Source organism: Lithobates pipiens, unplaced genomic scaffold (assembly GCF_037356315.1).
Source record: "Lithobates pipiens isolate NorthernLeopardFrog02 unplaced genomic scaffold, aLitPip1_a1.2 Scaffold_10, whole genome shotgun sequence".
Lineage (NCBI taxonomy): Eukaryota > Metazoa > Chordata > Amphibia > Anura > Ranidae > Lithobates > Lithobates pipiens.
The window spans coordinates 239465645-239481351 of record NW_027507686.1 but is presented as its reverse complement, the minus strand read 5'-3'; the positions used below and the strand labels follow the sequence as shown (position 1 = coordinate 239481351).

General features: G+C 46.2%; 1 protein-coding gene across 1 annotated transcript in view; it reads right to left on the bottom strand.

Moving 5' to 3' along the window:
• LOC143926492 (embryonic protein UVS.2-like) overlaps positions 1-15707 on the bottom strand; it is a 67475-nt gene that overhangs the window by 4598 nt on the left and 47170 nt on the right. Inside the window, exons 11-14 of the mRNA XM_077450284.1 lie at positions 15106-15221; positions 8638-8863; positions 5812-5936; positions 3833-4058 (exon numbers count right to left, since the gene is read on the bottom strand). Of these exons, the coding sequence (XP_077306410.1) occupies positions 3833-4058; positions 5812-5936; positions 8638-8863; positions 15106-15221 (693 nt within the window). The remainder of the gene's footprint in view (positions 1-3832; positions 4059-5811; positions 5937-8637; positions 8864-15105; positions 15222-15707) is intronic.

The following is a 15707-nucleotide window of genomic DNA, read 5'->3' as shown; positions in this document are numbered from 1 at the left end:
CCGCCCATTCCTCTTGGCAGAAGCCTCCAGTTCCTGCAAAATTCTTGAGCTGCCTTGTATGAACGGCACGTTTGAGATCTCCCCAGAGGGGCTCAATGATATTGAGGTCAGGAGACTGAGATGCCACTCCAGAATCTTCACTTTATTCTGCTGTAGCCAATGACAGGTGGACTTGGCCTTGTGTTTTGGATCGTTGTCATGTTGGAATGTCCAAGTACGTCCCATGTGCAGCTTCCTGGCTGATGAATGCAAATGTTCCTCCAGTATTTTTTGATAACGTACTGCATTCATCTTGCCAACAATTTTGACCAAATTTCCTGTGCCTTTGTAGCTCACACATCCCCAAAACATCAGCGATCCACCTCCGTGTTTCACAGTAGGAATAGTGGACCTTTCATCATAGGCCTTGTTGACCCCTCTCCAAATGTAGCGGCTATGTTTAGGCCCCTTTCACACTGGGGCAGTGCAGGCGCTGGCGGTAAGACAGCGCTATTTTTAGAGCTGCTTTACCGTCATTTTAGCGGCGCTATTCGGCCACTAGCGGGATGTTTTTAACCCCCGCTATCGGCCGAAAAAGGGCTAAAACCAGATGCAAAGCGCTGCTGCAGCGGCGCTTTGCCAGCGGTATGGCCGCGCTGCCCCATTGATTTCAATGGGCAGGAACGGTTTAGGAGTGGTGTATACACCGCTCCTTCACAGCTACAAAGATGCTGTTTGCAGGAGTTTTTGTAACGTCCTGCAAGCGCACCGCTCCAGTATGAGAGCCCTCGGGGGCTTTCACTCTGGAGGCACAGCAGCGGCTGTTTCAGGACACTTTGCAGGCGCTATGTTTAGAGCTGTAGCGCCTGCAAAGCTCCCCAGTGTGAAAGGGGCCTAAGTAAACGTCTAGAAAAATGGGCATGAAAATCCTTGTCCTTTACAGTGTATGTAAAGCCTTCTTACCAACATTTTAGTCCCTGTCTCCAAATCACAGTTAGCCCCACCCACAGTCCTCAGGTTAAAGTGGATGTAGACCAGAATTTATTTATTTATTTTTTATGTTATAATGTAGAGTATAAGATTTCCTATCATTTGAGTCTTGCCACAAAGAGTTAATCCAGCTCTGCGCAATCCTCTTTTATTGTTCAGTGAGATAAATCTTGACAAACAGAGAAAAACTTTGTCAAATCCTCCCCCTTGCTGTGAGTGACGGGTGATTTACATATCTCGTGCACTAGCCTAAGAGACATGCATTATTTTTTAATTCCCTCCCCCACTCCTTTCTTCTGCTGCTCTGCCAGGATTGGCTGTTCCACACCTCAGCATGATTGGACACGCTGAAGTCATGTGGGGACCTTTCTGGGTTTTGCCTGGATGTTAGTGATCCTAGCAGAAGTTCAGTGTAAGAAATACACAGGAGAAAATGCATGTTGATAAGGGGCATGTAGAGGTGGGCGGGGAGTCTACTGACATCACGACTCCACCCACTGAGACCTGGAAAACAGACCCACCAACAAAATCTGCAGTTTTTCGGGTCTCATAGCAGACAGAGGGGAGACATTTGACAGATAAGAATACGTGCAGGAGGCATGCATATCCTTCTAGATAACCAATATTGCAGTAGTTTAGAAAGGATGAGAGTGGGTTTACATCCACTTTAAGGTTGCCACCAATCCTGGATTCACCATGGACAGTCCAGGTTTTAAATCAGGCAGTCAGCCTGAAAACTGGACACATTATTCGGACTGGACTAGGGTTACCACCTGTCCAGTATTCACAGTCCGGGTTTTGAATCGTGTGTCTGGGTTTCAGTCCTCCTGAAACCCAGACACATTATTCAGACAGGAATGTGGCTTTGAACAAGGTTTGACAGGAGGGTGAGGGGGCACTATGTGTGCCACGTTACTATTATCTTTGGAGTGCCCAAAGGTGGCCCAGGTCTGTTACAATCTATAGTGTATACTAAAACAAAACAAAAAATGACTGTGTGCTGCTAAAGTGTTTGGGTTTGGCTTGAAGAAAAAGTGTTAACCATAGACTGGACTGTGGCTCCCTAAAATGGCTGGAGAGAGGATTAGATGTTCTCCTCCCTTCAGCCTGCAGGGGGTGATAGAGAGATGGCCCTGAGACTGAGAGCTCACCTCAGTCTCAGCGAGGAACTGCTATGGAATGAAGAAAGACTGTCCTTCTTCTCTCCCCATGTCATGTGACCTGACCGGAGAGATGAAGGAGGAGCTGCTTTCTTTTCATCTTTTCACAGTGTCTTATCTGTGAGGGGGGGGTCACTGATGTGTGGAGGGACGCCTGATGTAAGGGGGCACTCTGATGTGGACACCAGGTGTAAGGAAGAACTCTATGGTGGGACACCAGATGTAAGGAATATACTCTACTGGAGACACCAGATGTAACGGGCACGCTACTGGAGGGTCCGGCATGTACTCCTGCCCACTTTAAAGAGATGACCCCCCCCCCCAAACCCTGCCTCTAATTATGTGGTCACTGCCTAATCATGGCCCCCCCGATCACCATAATGTGAATATGCAGTGATTGAAATAAAGTTGACACTGTGATCCTGGGTCATGACCCAAGACACAGTATCATGGGATGAGAGACTGTCCCAGACATGGAAGCCTATCTGGGAAAATCTGAAACACTTGCCATCTTTATTGTTAAAGCTGAAGTGATCTTGCATACCAGATTAAAAAATATAAATATATAAAAAGTATCATAAATATATAAAACGTATTAGCATGCTATGATTATGACCACATGGACGAAACGCGTAAGTTGTCTTATCCTGTAATCACCCTGTAGCAAATAAAGGTCTATGCATTTGCATGTCTCTGGTTGCCGGCTGCCTATCTTCACTGCTATAATGGTCAATGCCTCCGATTTTTTTTTGTATTGGTAACGATTTTACAGTCATTTGTTCATTTTGTGGCTGTTTATTTATTTTTTCACTGAAGGTCACAAGATGATCGCGGTCTGGGGCTTATGCAGCCGGAACTGAAAAAAAAATCATAGTTTGCAATTAGGAGACATCTTGACATTTATCTGATCTTTAATTCAAGACATTGCAAAAGGCAGCTGTAATATGAAATTCTTTACCTATAACAGGTGTTTAGAGGTCACCTTTTTTTTTATTTTATTTTTTATTTTTTCGGAATTTCATATAGTTTCATATATTTGGAAGATGGCTATATTCATATTTTTATTCTATTCTACTCTATTCTGTTTATTTTATTTTTTATTCTATTATTTTCTATTCTTTTATTATTTTCTATTTTGTTTAATTATATTCTATTCTGTTTTTTTCCCCTATACTAATCCATTCTATTTTATTTTCTATTCTATTCTTTTCTATTCTATTCAGTTCTATTCTATTCCTTTATTTTCTGTTTTATTATATTCTATTCAAATCTGTTTTATTCTATTCTTTTCTATTCTATAAAGCAGCCTATTGCTGGCCATAGACAGTTTGAATCAGTTCACTAGAAACCGTGTATGGGAAGGCATTATGTACCAAGTTGATCAATGAATCAACTTGGGTACAACCAGCCTGCTGGATTTTACTTGTGATTATCACAATTGGCTGGTATAGCTGTATAGTAATAATCACTGTGCTCTCCCGGTGGGGGTGGCTCCCCCAGGAGAAGACATTGGCTTGGCAAAAGGGATTCCCCTGTCAGCACTGTGATGGGGGAATGCAGCAAATTCCTTCCCTGCAACCCGAGGTTGCAGGAAAAAAAAAAAGCACCATGTGTGGCCTGCCTAAGTAGGAATCATCTCTTAATAGGAGATTTGTATGCTTTTCATAGTTAAAATGACATATATAAAGGTTGAATCAACTTACCGATGGAGTAGTTTGCCATGAATCCGGAACTCTCTCCAGAATAGTCACTCATGAAATGCAGGACAAGGCCATTTTTGGTGGAAGTGATTAGCTGGATTTTTTGATTGCCACAGTATGCTGGTCCTACCAAGGGTGAGGCGGGCAAAATCCCATCTCTGATCTCCAGCCAGTCATAAGAACAAGACTTGCTGGACTCTAGGCTGAAACTAACAAAGGCCAGCTGGACCTGAAAATCACAACACATATTAAATTAAAAGAAGTTAAATAAAAAAAAAAAAAAAATATATATTATTGTTATATTTATTTATATATATATATATATATATATATATATATTTTAAATGTTTTAATTTCATTTAAAATATAAATAGCACATCATGTGACAAAAACAATTACAGCTGCCAACATTTTATTTAAAGTGGAGGGCCACCCTGAAAAAAAAAATACATAAAAAAAAAAAAAAATGAAAATTTTTTTTTTTCTTTACTTACCAGAAATGCCTGTTGCTAGGCACATAATTTCAATCTGCCTCTTCCTCCTCCGCGGAGATCTTCTTTCTTCTCTCCTCGTCGCGTTGTCTTCTGGGTAATGGGTCGCGCTGTGTTCTGGGAACTGTGTGTCCCAGAACACAGCGCTTCCCATTCACAAAGCGCTGAGCGACTCGCGCATGCGCAGTAGGAAACGGGCAGTGAAGCCGCAAGGCTCCACTGCCTGTTTCCCTTAGAAAGAATGGTGGTGCCGGGACCCGAGAGCCGAGGGACGGGTCGCGGGCGCATCTGGACAGGTAAGTCGGCTTATTAAGTCAGCAGCTACAGTGTTTGCAGCTGCTGACTTTTAATTTTTTTTTTTTTAAACAGCCCTCCTCTTTAAGGTGACACTAAAGGCTCAGTTTTTATTTTTTTTTAAATAACAAACATGTATTTTGCAAAGCGCTGCCTCGATTTTTCTCTTCTCAGGTCTCCTGCTGGTGCTCCTGGCCCCTCCTCCCTGCTGAGTGTCCGAATAGCAAGCCATTTTCTATGGGAGCACTTGTGCGTTCTCGCTCCAGAGCCCCGCACCATGTGCCCATTCACAAATACAGTGGGGCTCAGCTCCGCCCCCGCTCTCTCCTCACTGGCTGTTATTGACAGCAAGCAGGGGGGAGCCAATTGCTCCTGCTGCTGTCTCTGAGCCAATAAGGAAGCAGAAGGCTGGGAAAGACACTGCTCTTCTGCACATTGCTGGATCGTGATTGGGCTCAGGCAGGCATGGGGGGGGGGGTGCAGAGCTGCACACTGAAGGTTTTTTACCTTCATGCATAGAATGCATCCACCTAGGTAAGTATGATTCTTAAAAAAATGGAATTCCCATACTTGTCTTTTAAATATACTTCAGGCATAAAATATGAATTTGAATATATCTCTCCAGCAGCAAACAAACTAAAGGCCTGTCAAGCCCGCCTGATCTAGGGATGCAAAGCATCATCGCACTTTCATGTTATCCTTGTAGCTATGTGCACTGCAATGGTTGGGTTGGGCCTCATTATAGTGTCCGCCATGTTGATGCCACTGGTTCTGGGGGGGGGGGGGGGTATAGACCAAAATCTGGGGGAGGGCACAGACCCCCTCCAGCATCCCCCTAGATCTGGCCCTGCCTGCAAGTACAGGAAAGCATCTGTTGATCTGCCAGAAATGCACTCAGCACATAAGCCTGGTTGACAACACACAGCATTTACATTGACTGAGTGGTGTCAGCCCTGCCCAAAATCTTTTGCTAAATTTCCAACTCTCAGATCTCTACAGTCTAAAGGCTAATCTTTATGCAATCCAGCGTAAGAACAAATAGGGCTCTTTGAGATAATATAGGAAATGTGCAGGAGACACGGGGCATATCTGAACTTCTTACAAGAAACAACAGGTTTTTTTTTTTTTTTTTGCTTTTTTTCAAACAAATATAACAAGATGCTTCCAATGGTGTATATAAAGTGAAGCTTTTCTTACTTTGTATCCCAAAGGAGCGATAATTGTCCAAATGCAATTACTATAAGCAGGGTAATTTTGCTGCTGTTCATATCCAGGGCTGAATACGGTCCCAGTGGAGTTGACCAAAGTCCCGCCGCAGCTCACTGAAAGGAAAATAATTATGACAATTGTGTATATTTCAGAAAGTACTGAGGGCAGAGAAGGCCAAGAAGGCCTCTACATGTCTCTTCAATTAGCTTTATTTTAAATTTAACATGTCATTAGAGCAGTATGGAAGCTTCCAGTTCTGACCTTCTCATACTGCTACTTGCTGGGCCTTCGGTAGGTTGTGGGCCACCGGTGGGCAAGTATGCAGATCAGAAGAGTAATGTGCTTGCATGCATGTAAGCAGGGATTTTTTTCTCAGATATGTGCAGGAATCCCCCACCTTCCGAGTCATCCCTTGGTCTCCACCTCCAAGCACCAACCTTTAGTTCCACACCTCCCCATCCCCCAATACTGCCCTTTTTAGAGAATAAAGAACAAATATAATTTTTTGGTGCTAAGTCATTTGTATGGAATTGGCTAATACTTCCAATACTTGCAACATGACTGCGCACCAGAGCACAAAGCAAGGCCCATAAAGACATGGATGAGCGAGTTTGGGGTGGAGGAACTTGACTGGCCTGACTTCAACCTGACAGAACACCTTTGGGATGAATAATGCCCCATACACACGGTCGGAAATCCCGACGGAAAAAGTCCGATCGGATTATGTTGTTGGAAAATCCGATTGTGTGTGGGCTCTATCAGACTTTTCTCAGTCTGAATTTCCGACGGAAAAAGTTTGAGAGCTGGATCTAACATTTTCCGACAACAAAATCCGATCAGAGTTTTGCCGATCGTGTGTAGAGAATTACGACGCACAAAGTGCCACGCATGCTCAGAAAAAATTTGGAAACGAAAGCTATTGGCTACTGGCTTCTACGTAGTCCCGTCGTACGTTTTGTACTTCACCTCGTTTCCGAACAATCAGATTTTCCGACAAAGTTGCGCGACCGTGTGTATGCAACACAAGTTTCAGGCAAAATCCGTCTGAAAAAAATCAGACGGATTTTGTGGTTGGAATGTCCAACCGTGTGTATGAGGCATTAGAGTGGAGGCTGCGAGCCAAGCCTTTTCGTCCAACATCAGTGCCTGACTTCACAAATTCTGGAAGAATGGTGAAACATTCCCATAGACACACTGCTAAACCTTGTGGACGGCCTTCCCAGGTGAGTTGAAGCTGTTATAGCTGCAAAGGGTGGGCCAACTCAATATTGAACCCTACAGACTAATGCCGCGTACACACGATTGTAATTTCGGCCAGCAAAAGACAGATGAGAGCTTTTCATCAAAAAATGCGAGCGTGTGTATGCTCCATCGGAAATTTAGCTGCCCGAATTCCCGCCAGCAAAAATTTGAGAGCATGTTCTCAATTTTCCCGATGGAAAAACTTTCTATCGGAAATTCCGATCGTGTGTATGCAATTCCGACACGCCAAAACTCACGCACGCTCAGATTCTACTATGGGATGGAAGCTATTGGCTACTGGGTATTGAACTTCCTTTTTTCTAGTCCCGTCATACGCGTTGTACGTCACCGCGTTCTAAACGATCAGAATTTGGTTTCTGATCGTGTGTAGGCAAGACAGCTTGAGTGGAATTCCATCGGGAAAACCATCAGACCTTTTTCCGACCATAATTCCGATCGTGTGTAGGTGATTCCAACATGCCAAAACTCACGCATGCTCAGATTCAACTACGAGACGGAAGCTATTGGCTACTGGGTATTGAACTTCCTTTTTCTAGTCCCGTCGTACGCGTTGTACGTCACTGCGTTCTAAACGATCAGAATTTGGTGTGGCCGTGTGTAGGCAAGACAGATTGAGTGTAATTCCATCTGGAAAACCATCAGATCTTTTTCTGACCATAATTCCGATCATGTGTAGGCGGCATAAGACTGGGATGCCATTGATAGGAATGGCATCCCTGGGAAGTTCATGTGCATGTAAAGGCAAGTGTCCCAATACTTTTGACAATATCGTGTATCTACTGAAGTGTCTTGCAGAGAGAAGTGGTCCAGCACCCATTTCCTTTATGACTATGAGGCCGCGTACACACGGGCGGACTGTATGGCCTACTTAGTCCGCCGAAACACATTTCAGCGGACAGTCCGCTCGTGTGTGGGCTTCAGCGGACTTTTTTAGCGTGCAGTCTGGCGTACTAAGTATTTCGGAATTTCCGTAATTCTGTCCGTCATACTTTGGTTTCAGCGGACAATCCGCTCGTGAGTAGGCTAGTTCGACGGACTAAGAATGGCGCATGCTCAGAAAGGATTTACACGGCGGAAGGTTGCATTGCTGTGTATTGGACTTCCTATTTCTAGTCCCGTCGTACGTGCTGTACACGTCATCGCGCAAGCTTTCGATGGACTGTTTGTGCATCCGTGTGTGGTCAAGTCCGTTCATTCGAAAGTATGACGGACTGTCCGTCGGATTGTATGACGGACTAAGTAGGCCATACAATCCGCCCGTGTGTACGCGGCCTGAGATGTCTTATGACCGAATGCTGAAGCTCATACTGGAAGAGTTGAAAAGCCATGTCCCAATAAACCATGTCCTCTTTAACCATGATCATTATTCAATGCAGTACCATGGCACATTTTGTGTGGTCCACTATCTTTAGCCCACAGAAATATGCCCTTACAATAAAAGGTCTGGTTGGTTTTGCTTTTCTCCTTAAACCGGAGGTACCCATTCCTCCCATGTTGACCCCAATGTCGCTGTTTTTAGAATTTGTTTTATACATCTATTCTGTGCTGTACCTGTGCTGTATGAGGCTTTGAACCCAGTGGCTGTAATTGACCCATCTGTGACGAATTCCACCAGCATCACCGAGCTAGAGGACACCAGAGAGGGCATCTGTCCGGAGCCGCATGACCTGTCCAACAGCAACGGGTATGTTCTGCTGGGACCATCGAACACCCTGATGTAATCTGATGTGCACCCAACAGAGTTCTGCACATCAAACGCCTTAAACTGCAAGAGTACCTAAAAGGAGAGTTATAAGTATAATAGAGGACATAGACACTTGTCTTTTAGATTAAATACACAAAATATGCCGAATACAAAAATTAATCTAATACTAAAAATGCTAGCAATAAGTGGAATTCCTGCCTAACCATAACTATTTTATAAAAATGTTCCCTCCCTCTCCTTCTATCTATGCTGCCTATGGTATGTAAAAAAAAATCTGTATACTTACCTTTTTTCACCCGGTTTTGGTTCGATCACGTGATCCCACAGCTCCGGCTCCCCTGTGTCAGGGAGTGGTCAACAATAACCGGGAATTCTGGGGGTGGTGACACCACTTATAGGCTCCCATAGCTCCGCTGTTGTTGGCGCTCCGTCTCTACCATGCATCTGGCCACCCCCAGGGGAGCCTGAGCTCCTGATCAGGTGACCAAGCCAGAGTGGGCTCAAAAAAGATAAGCCTGATGTAGCACCCTCCTACTATAGTGTAGACTGGCAGGTAAATTTAGTTGGCTCCACTGTAAGCAGAGGAGCTTGGGTGATTACCTAGGGCTGCTCAGTATCTCACAGGCTGTCGCTCTGATTGCTTCCCTCTGTGTTCTAGAGGATTCCAGAAATATAGTGGGAGGAAGGACAGAGTATGCAGCCTGGATATTTATGGGACTTCAGTCAATCCCTGCAGAGGTGTGGTTGGAGGGCCATTTAATAGTCTCTGAGGCCATCTGTAGGAGACCCATCCCCTGGGGCAGAATACTAGAAGGAGGCCTCTAGAAGCCATAAAGGTCCCAGCTAGGCGTAGCTTGGGAGCCTATTCACAAGCTTAAGTCCTGGGATCAAGTTGGGTCTGGAAAAGCTCACCGGAGAGAGCCAAGAGGAAGTTGGTGGGAAAGAGTCCAGCTGTCCTATGGTGGTGTGAGTCTACATCTTGCTTACTTAGAGGAGCCTGGTGGACATTGGAAGGAGGCAAACAATGATTCTATGGCTGTGTGAGTAAACGACCCTAGTTTTGGAAGGGCAGTGACTGTGTGTAGCTTTTAATCTCTGGAAGGCGCACTAGGCAATAGTGATGGCCGAACGGTTCGCCCGGCGGTCGTTTCGCGGCGAATTTCCGACTTTCGCCGTCCGCGGGTTCGAACGCCTTTTTCCGTCGTTCGCCCCGGCGGACTTACGTGTTTAATGTATACAAGAACTTTAACCTTTCGTGACACGTTTATCATGTGTTACAGGACAACCAATTGAGACATGACAGCTCATGGACACTTGGACATTCCCCCTAACCTATAAATACACCCGATCCGGTGGCCATTTTACATTCTTTCTTCTGTCACTGTAGGGAAAGGATCCTGTGTGGAGTAGGGACAGAGAAAACGCTAGCTATTTGGTACACAAAAGTTCTTTTCAGGACTGGTATAGGTGTTAGGTCAGCAGCCTGAGTTTCTTTTGTCAGTTTAGATAAAGGGACAGAGCGCTGTATGCTGCTATTTTAGGGACAGCTCAGCCAGATTAGTCTTTCTTCATCATCATCATCATCATCATCATTAGCTGTTACTATCAGGTCCACAAAAGAGCTATTCCAGCTAATCGTTCCAGCCTACTCTTTTTTGCCAATTTGTATAGGGACAGGCAGGAAGCAGTGTGTCAGGCAGTGAGGATAATTTTAAAGACTTGCTGTTACTATTAGTTCCACAAAGGTTCTTTTCAGGACTGGTATCAGTGGTACGGTAATAGGCTTGTACACGTATAATATTCTTTCTTCCAAATATAGAAAGAATATTATACTTGACTGCTGCCCTTCTGCTGCAGTCTGCTAATCATTCACAACTCACTTGTTCCACAAAGCTCTTTATCAGGACTGGTAACTTGGTCTGTCTAGGGTGCTACGGTACATAGGCTTGGGTGCGGTACAGTCTGCTGTTCTGTAAGGACCGCTATCGGTCCACAATACATAGGGTTGACGTGCACTACTGCTGACCGCTGCCCTATACTGCAGCAGTCCTTCAGCGGTATAGGGACTGACGCACAGTCTGCTAAACACTAATACACAACCTGCTTGGTCCACAAAAGTTCTTATAAGGACTGGTAACTTGGTATAGGGTGCTACGGTACATAGGCCTGAGTGCGTTACAGTCTGCTGTTCTGTAAGGACCGCTATCGGTCCACAATACATAGGGTTGACGTGCACTACTGCTGACCGCTGCCCTATACTGCAGCAGTCCTTCAGCGGTATAGGGACTGACGCACAGTCTGCTAAACACTAACACACAACCTGCTTGGTCCACAAAAGTTTTTATAAGGACTGGTAACTTGGTATAGGGTGCTACGGTACATAGGCCTGAGTGCAGTACAGTCTGCTGTTCTGTAAGGACCGCTATCGGTCCACAATACATAGGGTTGCCGTGCACTACTGCTGACCGCTGCCCTATACTGCAGCAGTCCTTCAGCGGTATAGGGACTGAGGCACAGTCTGCTAAACACTAATACACAACCTGCTTGGTCCACAAAAGTTCTTATAAGGACTGGTAACTTGGTATAGGGTGCTACGGTACATAGGCCTGAGTGCGTTACAGTCTGCTGTTCTGTAAGGACCGCTATCGGTCCACAATACATAGGGTTGACGTGCACTACTGCTGACCGCTGCCCTATACTGCAGCAGTCCTTCAGCGGTATAGGGACTGACGCACAGTCTGCTAAACACTAACACACAACCTGCTTGGTCCACAAAAGTTTTTATAAGGACTGGTAACTTGGTATAGGGTGCTACGGTACATAGGCCTGAGTGCAGTACAGTCTGCTGTTCTGTAAGGACTGCTATCGGTCCACAATACATAGGGTTGCCGTGCACTACTGCTGACCGCTGCCCTATACTGCAGCAGTCCTTCAGCGGTATAGGGACTGACGCACAGTCTGCTAAACACTAATACACAACCTGCTTGGTCCACAAAAGTTCTTATAAGGACTGGTAACTTGGTATAGGGTGCTACGGTACATAGGCCTGAGTGCGTTACAGTCTGCTGTTCTGTAAGGACCGCTATCGGTCCACAATACATAGGGTTGACGTGCACTACTGCTGACCGCTGCCCTATACTGCAGCAGTCCTTCAGCGGTATAGGGACTGACGCACAGTCTGCTAAACACTAACACACAACCTGCTTGGTCCACAAAAGTTTTTATAAGGACTGGTAACTTGGTATAGGGTGCTACGGTACATAGGCCTGAGTGCGTTACAGTCTGCTGTTCTGTAAGGACCGCTATCGGTCCACAATACATAGGGTTGACGTGCACTACTGCTGACCGCTGCCCTATACTGCAGCAGTCCTTCAGCGGTATAGGGACTGACGCACAGTCTGCTAAACACTAACACACAACCTGCTTGGTCCACAAAAGTTTTTATAAGGACTGGTAACTTGGTATAGGGTGCTACGGTACATAGGCCTGAGTGCAGTACAGTCTGCTGTTCTGTAAGGACCGCTATCGGTCCACAATACATAGGGTTGACGTGCACTACTGCTGACCGCTGCCCTATACTGCAGCAGTCCTTCAGCGGTATAGGGACTAAGAGTTTTGTCACAGGGTGATTTAAAAAATGACAGGCAGAGGAAGAGGCAGGCCCTTCCGCAGGGGTGGTAGGGGTAGGGCAGGAGCAACAGCCTTGAGCCAAAGTGGGAAGTTGCAGAAGGTGCGTTCAATTACTTTAAAGGACGCACCAGACTTGGTTGAGTGGCTCACTCAGCCTTATTCTTCTGCACCCTCCTCATCCTCTCGATCTGCACCCTCTTCTTCACTCTCTGCTATGTGCACCCCCAAAGACACTACCACCAACAACACCACCACCACCACATACCTTCCGCTTGAGTGCAAATGGGGGCCTTCATGCTCCAGTGTTTTAATAGGGACCCCCGTATAAAAAGCATGAGGGTCAAGGACCAGTACTGGGTGGCAACGTACTTAGATCCCCGGTACAAACACAAAATGGCGGAACTGTTACCGCCGTTGCAGAGGGCTGTCAGAATGCAGCACTTCCAGGCCTTGCTTCGAGAAATGCTGCATTCTGCTTTTGCGTGCGCTGGCAGAGGAGCAATTCCCACTCCCAGAGAAGGAGTTGCGGGTACCAATCCAACAGCGCCTGCAAGAAGAGGCCGGTTTGAAGATGTGTTGGTGACTTCGGATATGAGGTCATTCTTTCAGCCGACCCATCGACAGGTGTCATCCGGATCCAGCATCAGGGAACGCCTAGACCGTCAGGTGTCCGACTACATTGGGTTAACGGCCGATGTGGACGCTCTGAGGAGTGATGAACCCCTAGACTACTGGGTGGGCAGGCTTGACCTCTGGCCAGAGCTTGCCCAATTTGCAATCGAACTGTTGGCTTGCCCCTCATCCAGTGTCCTGTCCGAAAGGACGTTCAGCGCAGCAGGGGGGATTGTGACCGATAAGCGTACTCGCCTAGCTCACCACAGTGTTAACTACCTCACATTTCTAAAAATGAATGAGGCATGGATCTCGGAGGAATTCAACACATGTGACCAGTAGACCATGTATATGTCTATAAACTATTTTTTTAATCAAGCACACAGACCTTCTTAATTCATTTGGCTCACTTCCTTGACCCAAAAAAGCACACCGTACTATATGCCCCTACCCTCCTCTTTGAAGAGGTTGAGCGGTGTCATATTTCTACTGGGGCTGCTTATGATATCCCTGTGCTGTGCTGACTTCCTCCTGGGGGTTCTTATTATGAAGGGATCACACTATCCCTGTGCTGTGCTGACTTCCTCCTGGGGGTTCTTATTATGAGGGGATCACACCATCCCTGTGCTGTGCTGACTTCCTCCTGGGGCTGCTTACGGTGCTGCTGTCAGTGCTGTATGTCACGGTGCTGCTGTCAGCGCTGTATGTCACGGTGCTGCTGTCAGCGCTGTATGTCACGGTGCTGCTGTCAGCGCTGTATGTCACGGTGCTGCTGTCAGCGCTGTATGTCACGGTGCTGCTGTCAGCGCTGTATGTCACGGTGCTGCTGTCAGCGCTGTATGTCACGGTGCTGCTGTCAGCGCTGTATGTCACGGTGCTGCTGTCAGCGCTGTATGTCACGGTGCTGCTGTCAGCGCTGTATGTCACGGTGCTGCTGTCAGCGCTGTATGTCACGGTGCTGCTGTCAGTGCTCTGTATTACGGTGCTGCTGTCAGATGCCTCTATCACGGTGCATGTGTCATTCCGGTATGTCACGCTGCTGGTGATCATCTCCTGCACCCTCTTCTTTGCCTACCCTGGTCCCTGACCTTCCCTCTCCTCCATTGCCTTCATTAGCTCCATAGTCCTGAATTGTTAGAACAATTTCCCAAATAAAATAAAAATGCTTGTAGTTATCGATCCCAAATTCACCTCATACATGTATTATGTCATTGTCCAGATGGTGGGACTACGTTTTACCCCCTAATAATTACCACGTGGCCGCAAATTCGACATGAAGGTTTGCAAAGTTCGCCTCCCATTGAAGTCAATGGGGCCCGCGGCGAACGTTCTGTTTCGCGAACGTTTGGGTCCGTTCGCATTTCGCGTTCGCGAAACGTCCCGTCGGAAGTTCGTCCATCACTAGTAGGCAACATCAGCATATAAATTCTGTGGGACATCTCTTTTTTGAAAGCTAAGGAGTTCTCCAATTTATTGTGGTATCCCATGCTCCCCTCACCCCCATCCAAGTTCTATGTTCAAATAAACTAAAAAAAGACCCCCCCCCCCCAGACTATTCCCTTGAGCCAGTGGAAGTGTGAAGGAAATGCTGTGTGCCTGGTTGTGGGTGTTCTAACTGGGGGAATAGGACTTTCACCAGCGGCTCCAACAAGGGTGCCCTACATTACACTTTCCTTTTTTTTTTTTACATAGGGTAGGCAGGATATGTAAAAGGAGGGGAGAGGGGACATTTTTAAGAATAGTATGGTTAGACAGTAATTCCACTTTAATGCTTGCATGTTCTTCCCAGTGGAAGGCCATGGCTATGATGTAATTTCCTGTCTCTGTGTTCCTGTTGTTTCAATGAAACAATAAAGGCCCAGCCATGTTTCCAGCAGATCCTGCCAGGTAAGAGTCATATCTGAAGTAGCTTTCCAACACGTGTCCCCATTTAAAGATTTCCCTCTCCTCCTGTGGTGGTGACAGTCCCCAAGGCACTTCAGCTCATCCCTAATTCTAACTCTATGACAAAGACATTTCTATATGTGTAGCGTTTAGCTTTAACATAAAGAGCATCAAGTAGGAATGATTACCTGACTGTATGGCAGACGGATGAGCCAGGTACAGTTGTAGTTGTTTGGGTAATTTGAAGGGTTGGAGGCAGAGTAGAAAACACCTGTGGCATCGGACAATACGGAGGAGCAGACATCTGTAGAAAAAAGGAAGAAGAACCAAGTTACAAACAAGGGCAGAGTCTTTTGGGTAGTCATCTCCCATACCAAAAACCCTGTTCACACCTGCTGGTGTTGGAAAACCATGGACCCAGGGCTGGAGGCTTCATCCCACCCAAGGCTCCAGGCTCCAATCCAGGATTTACAATTCTCAGCCCTTGTACACACAGTCGGACATTCTGACAACCAAATCCGTTGGATTTTGTCCGATGGATTTTGTCCGATGGATTTTGTCCGATGGATTTTGTCCGAAACTGTTGCATACACACGGTCGGACAAAGTTGTTGGAAAATCCGGTTGTACATAACGTGATGACGTTATTTAGTTACGATGGGACTACGTTCAGGCTAGTAGCCAATAGCTTTGGTCTAGGAATTTGATCTGAGCATGCGTGCCACTTTGTCCGTTGGAGTAGGCTACACATGATCGGAGCATTTTGATGGAAAATTTTACGGACAAGTTGG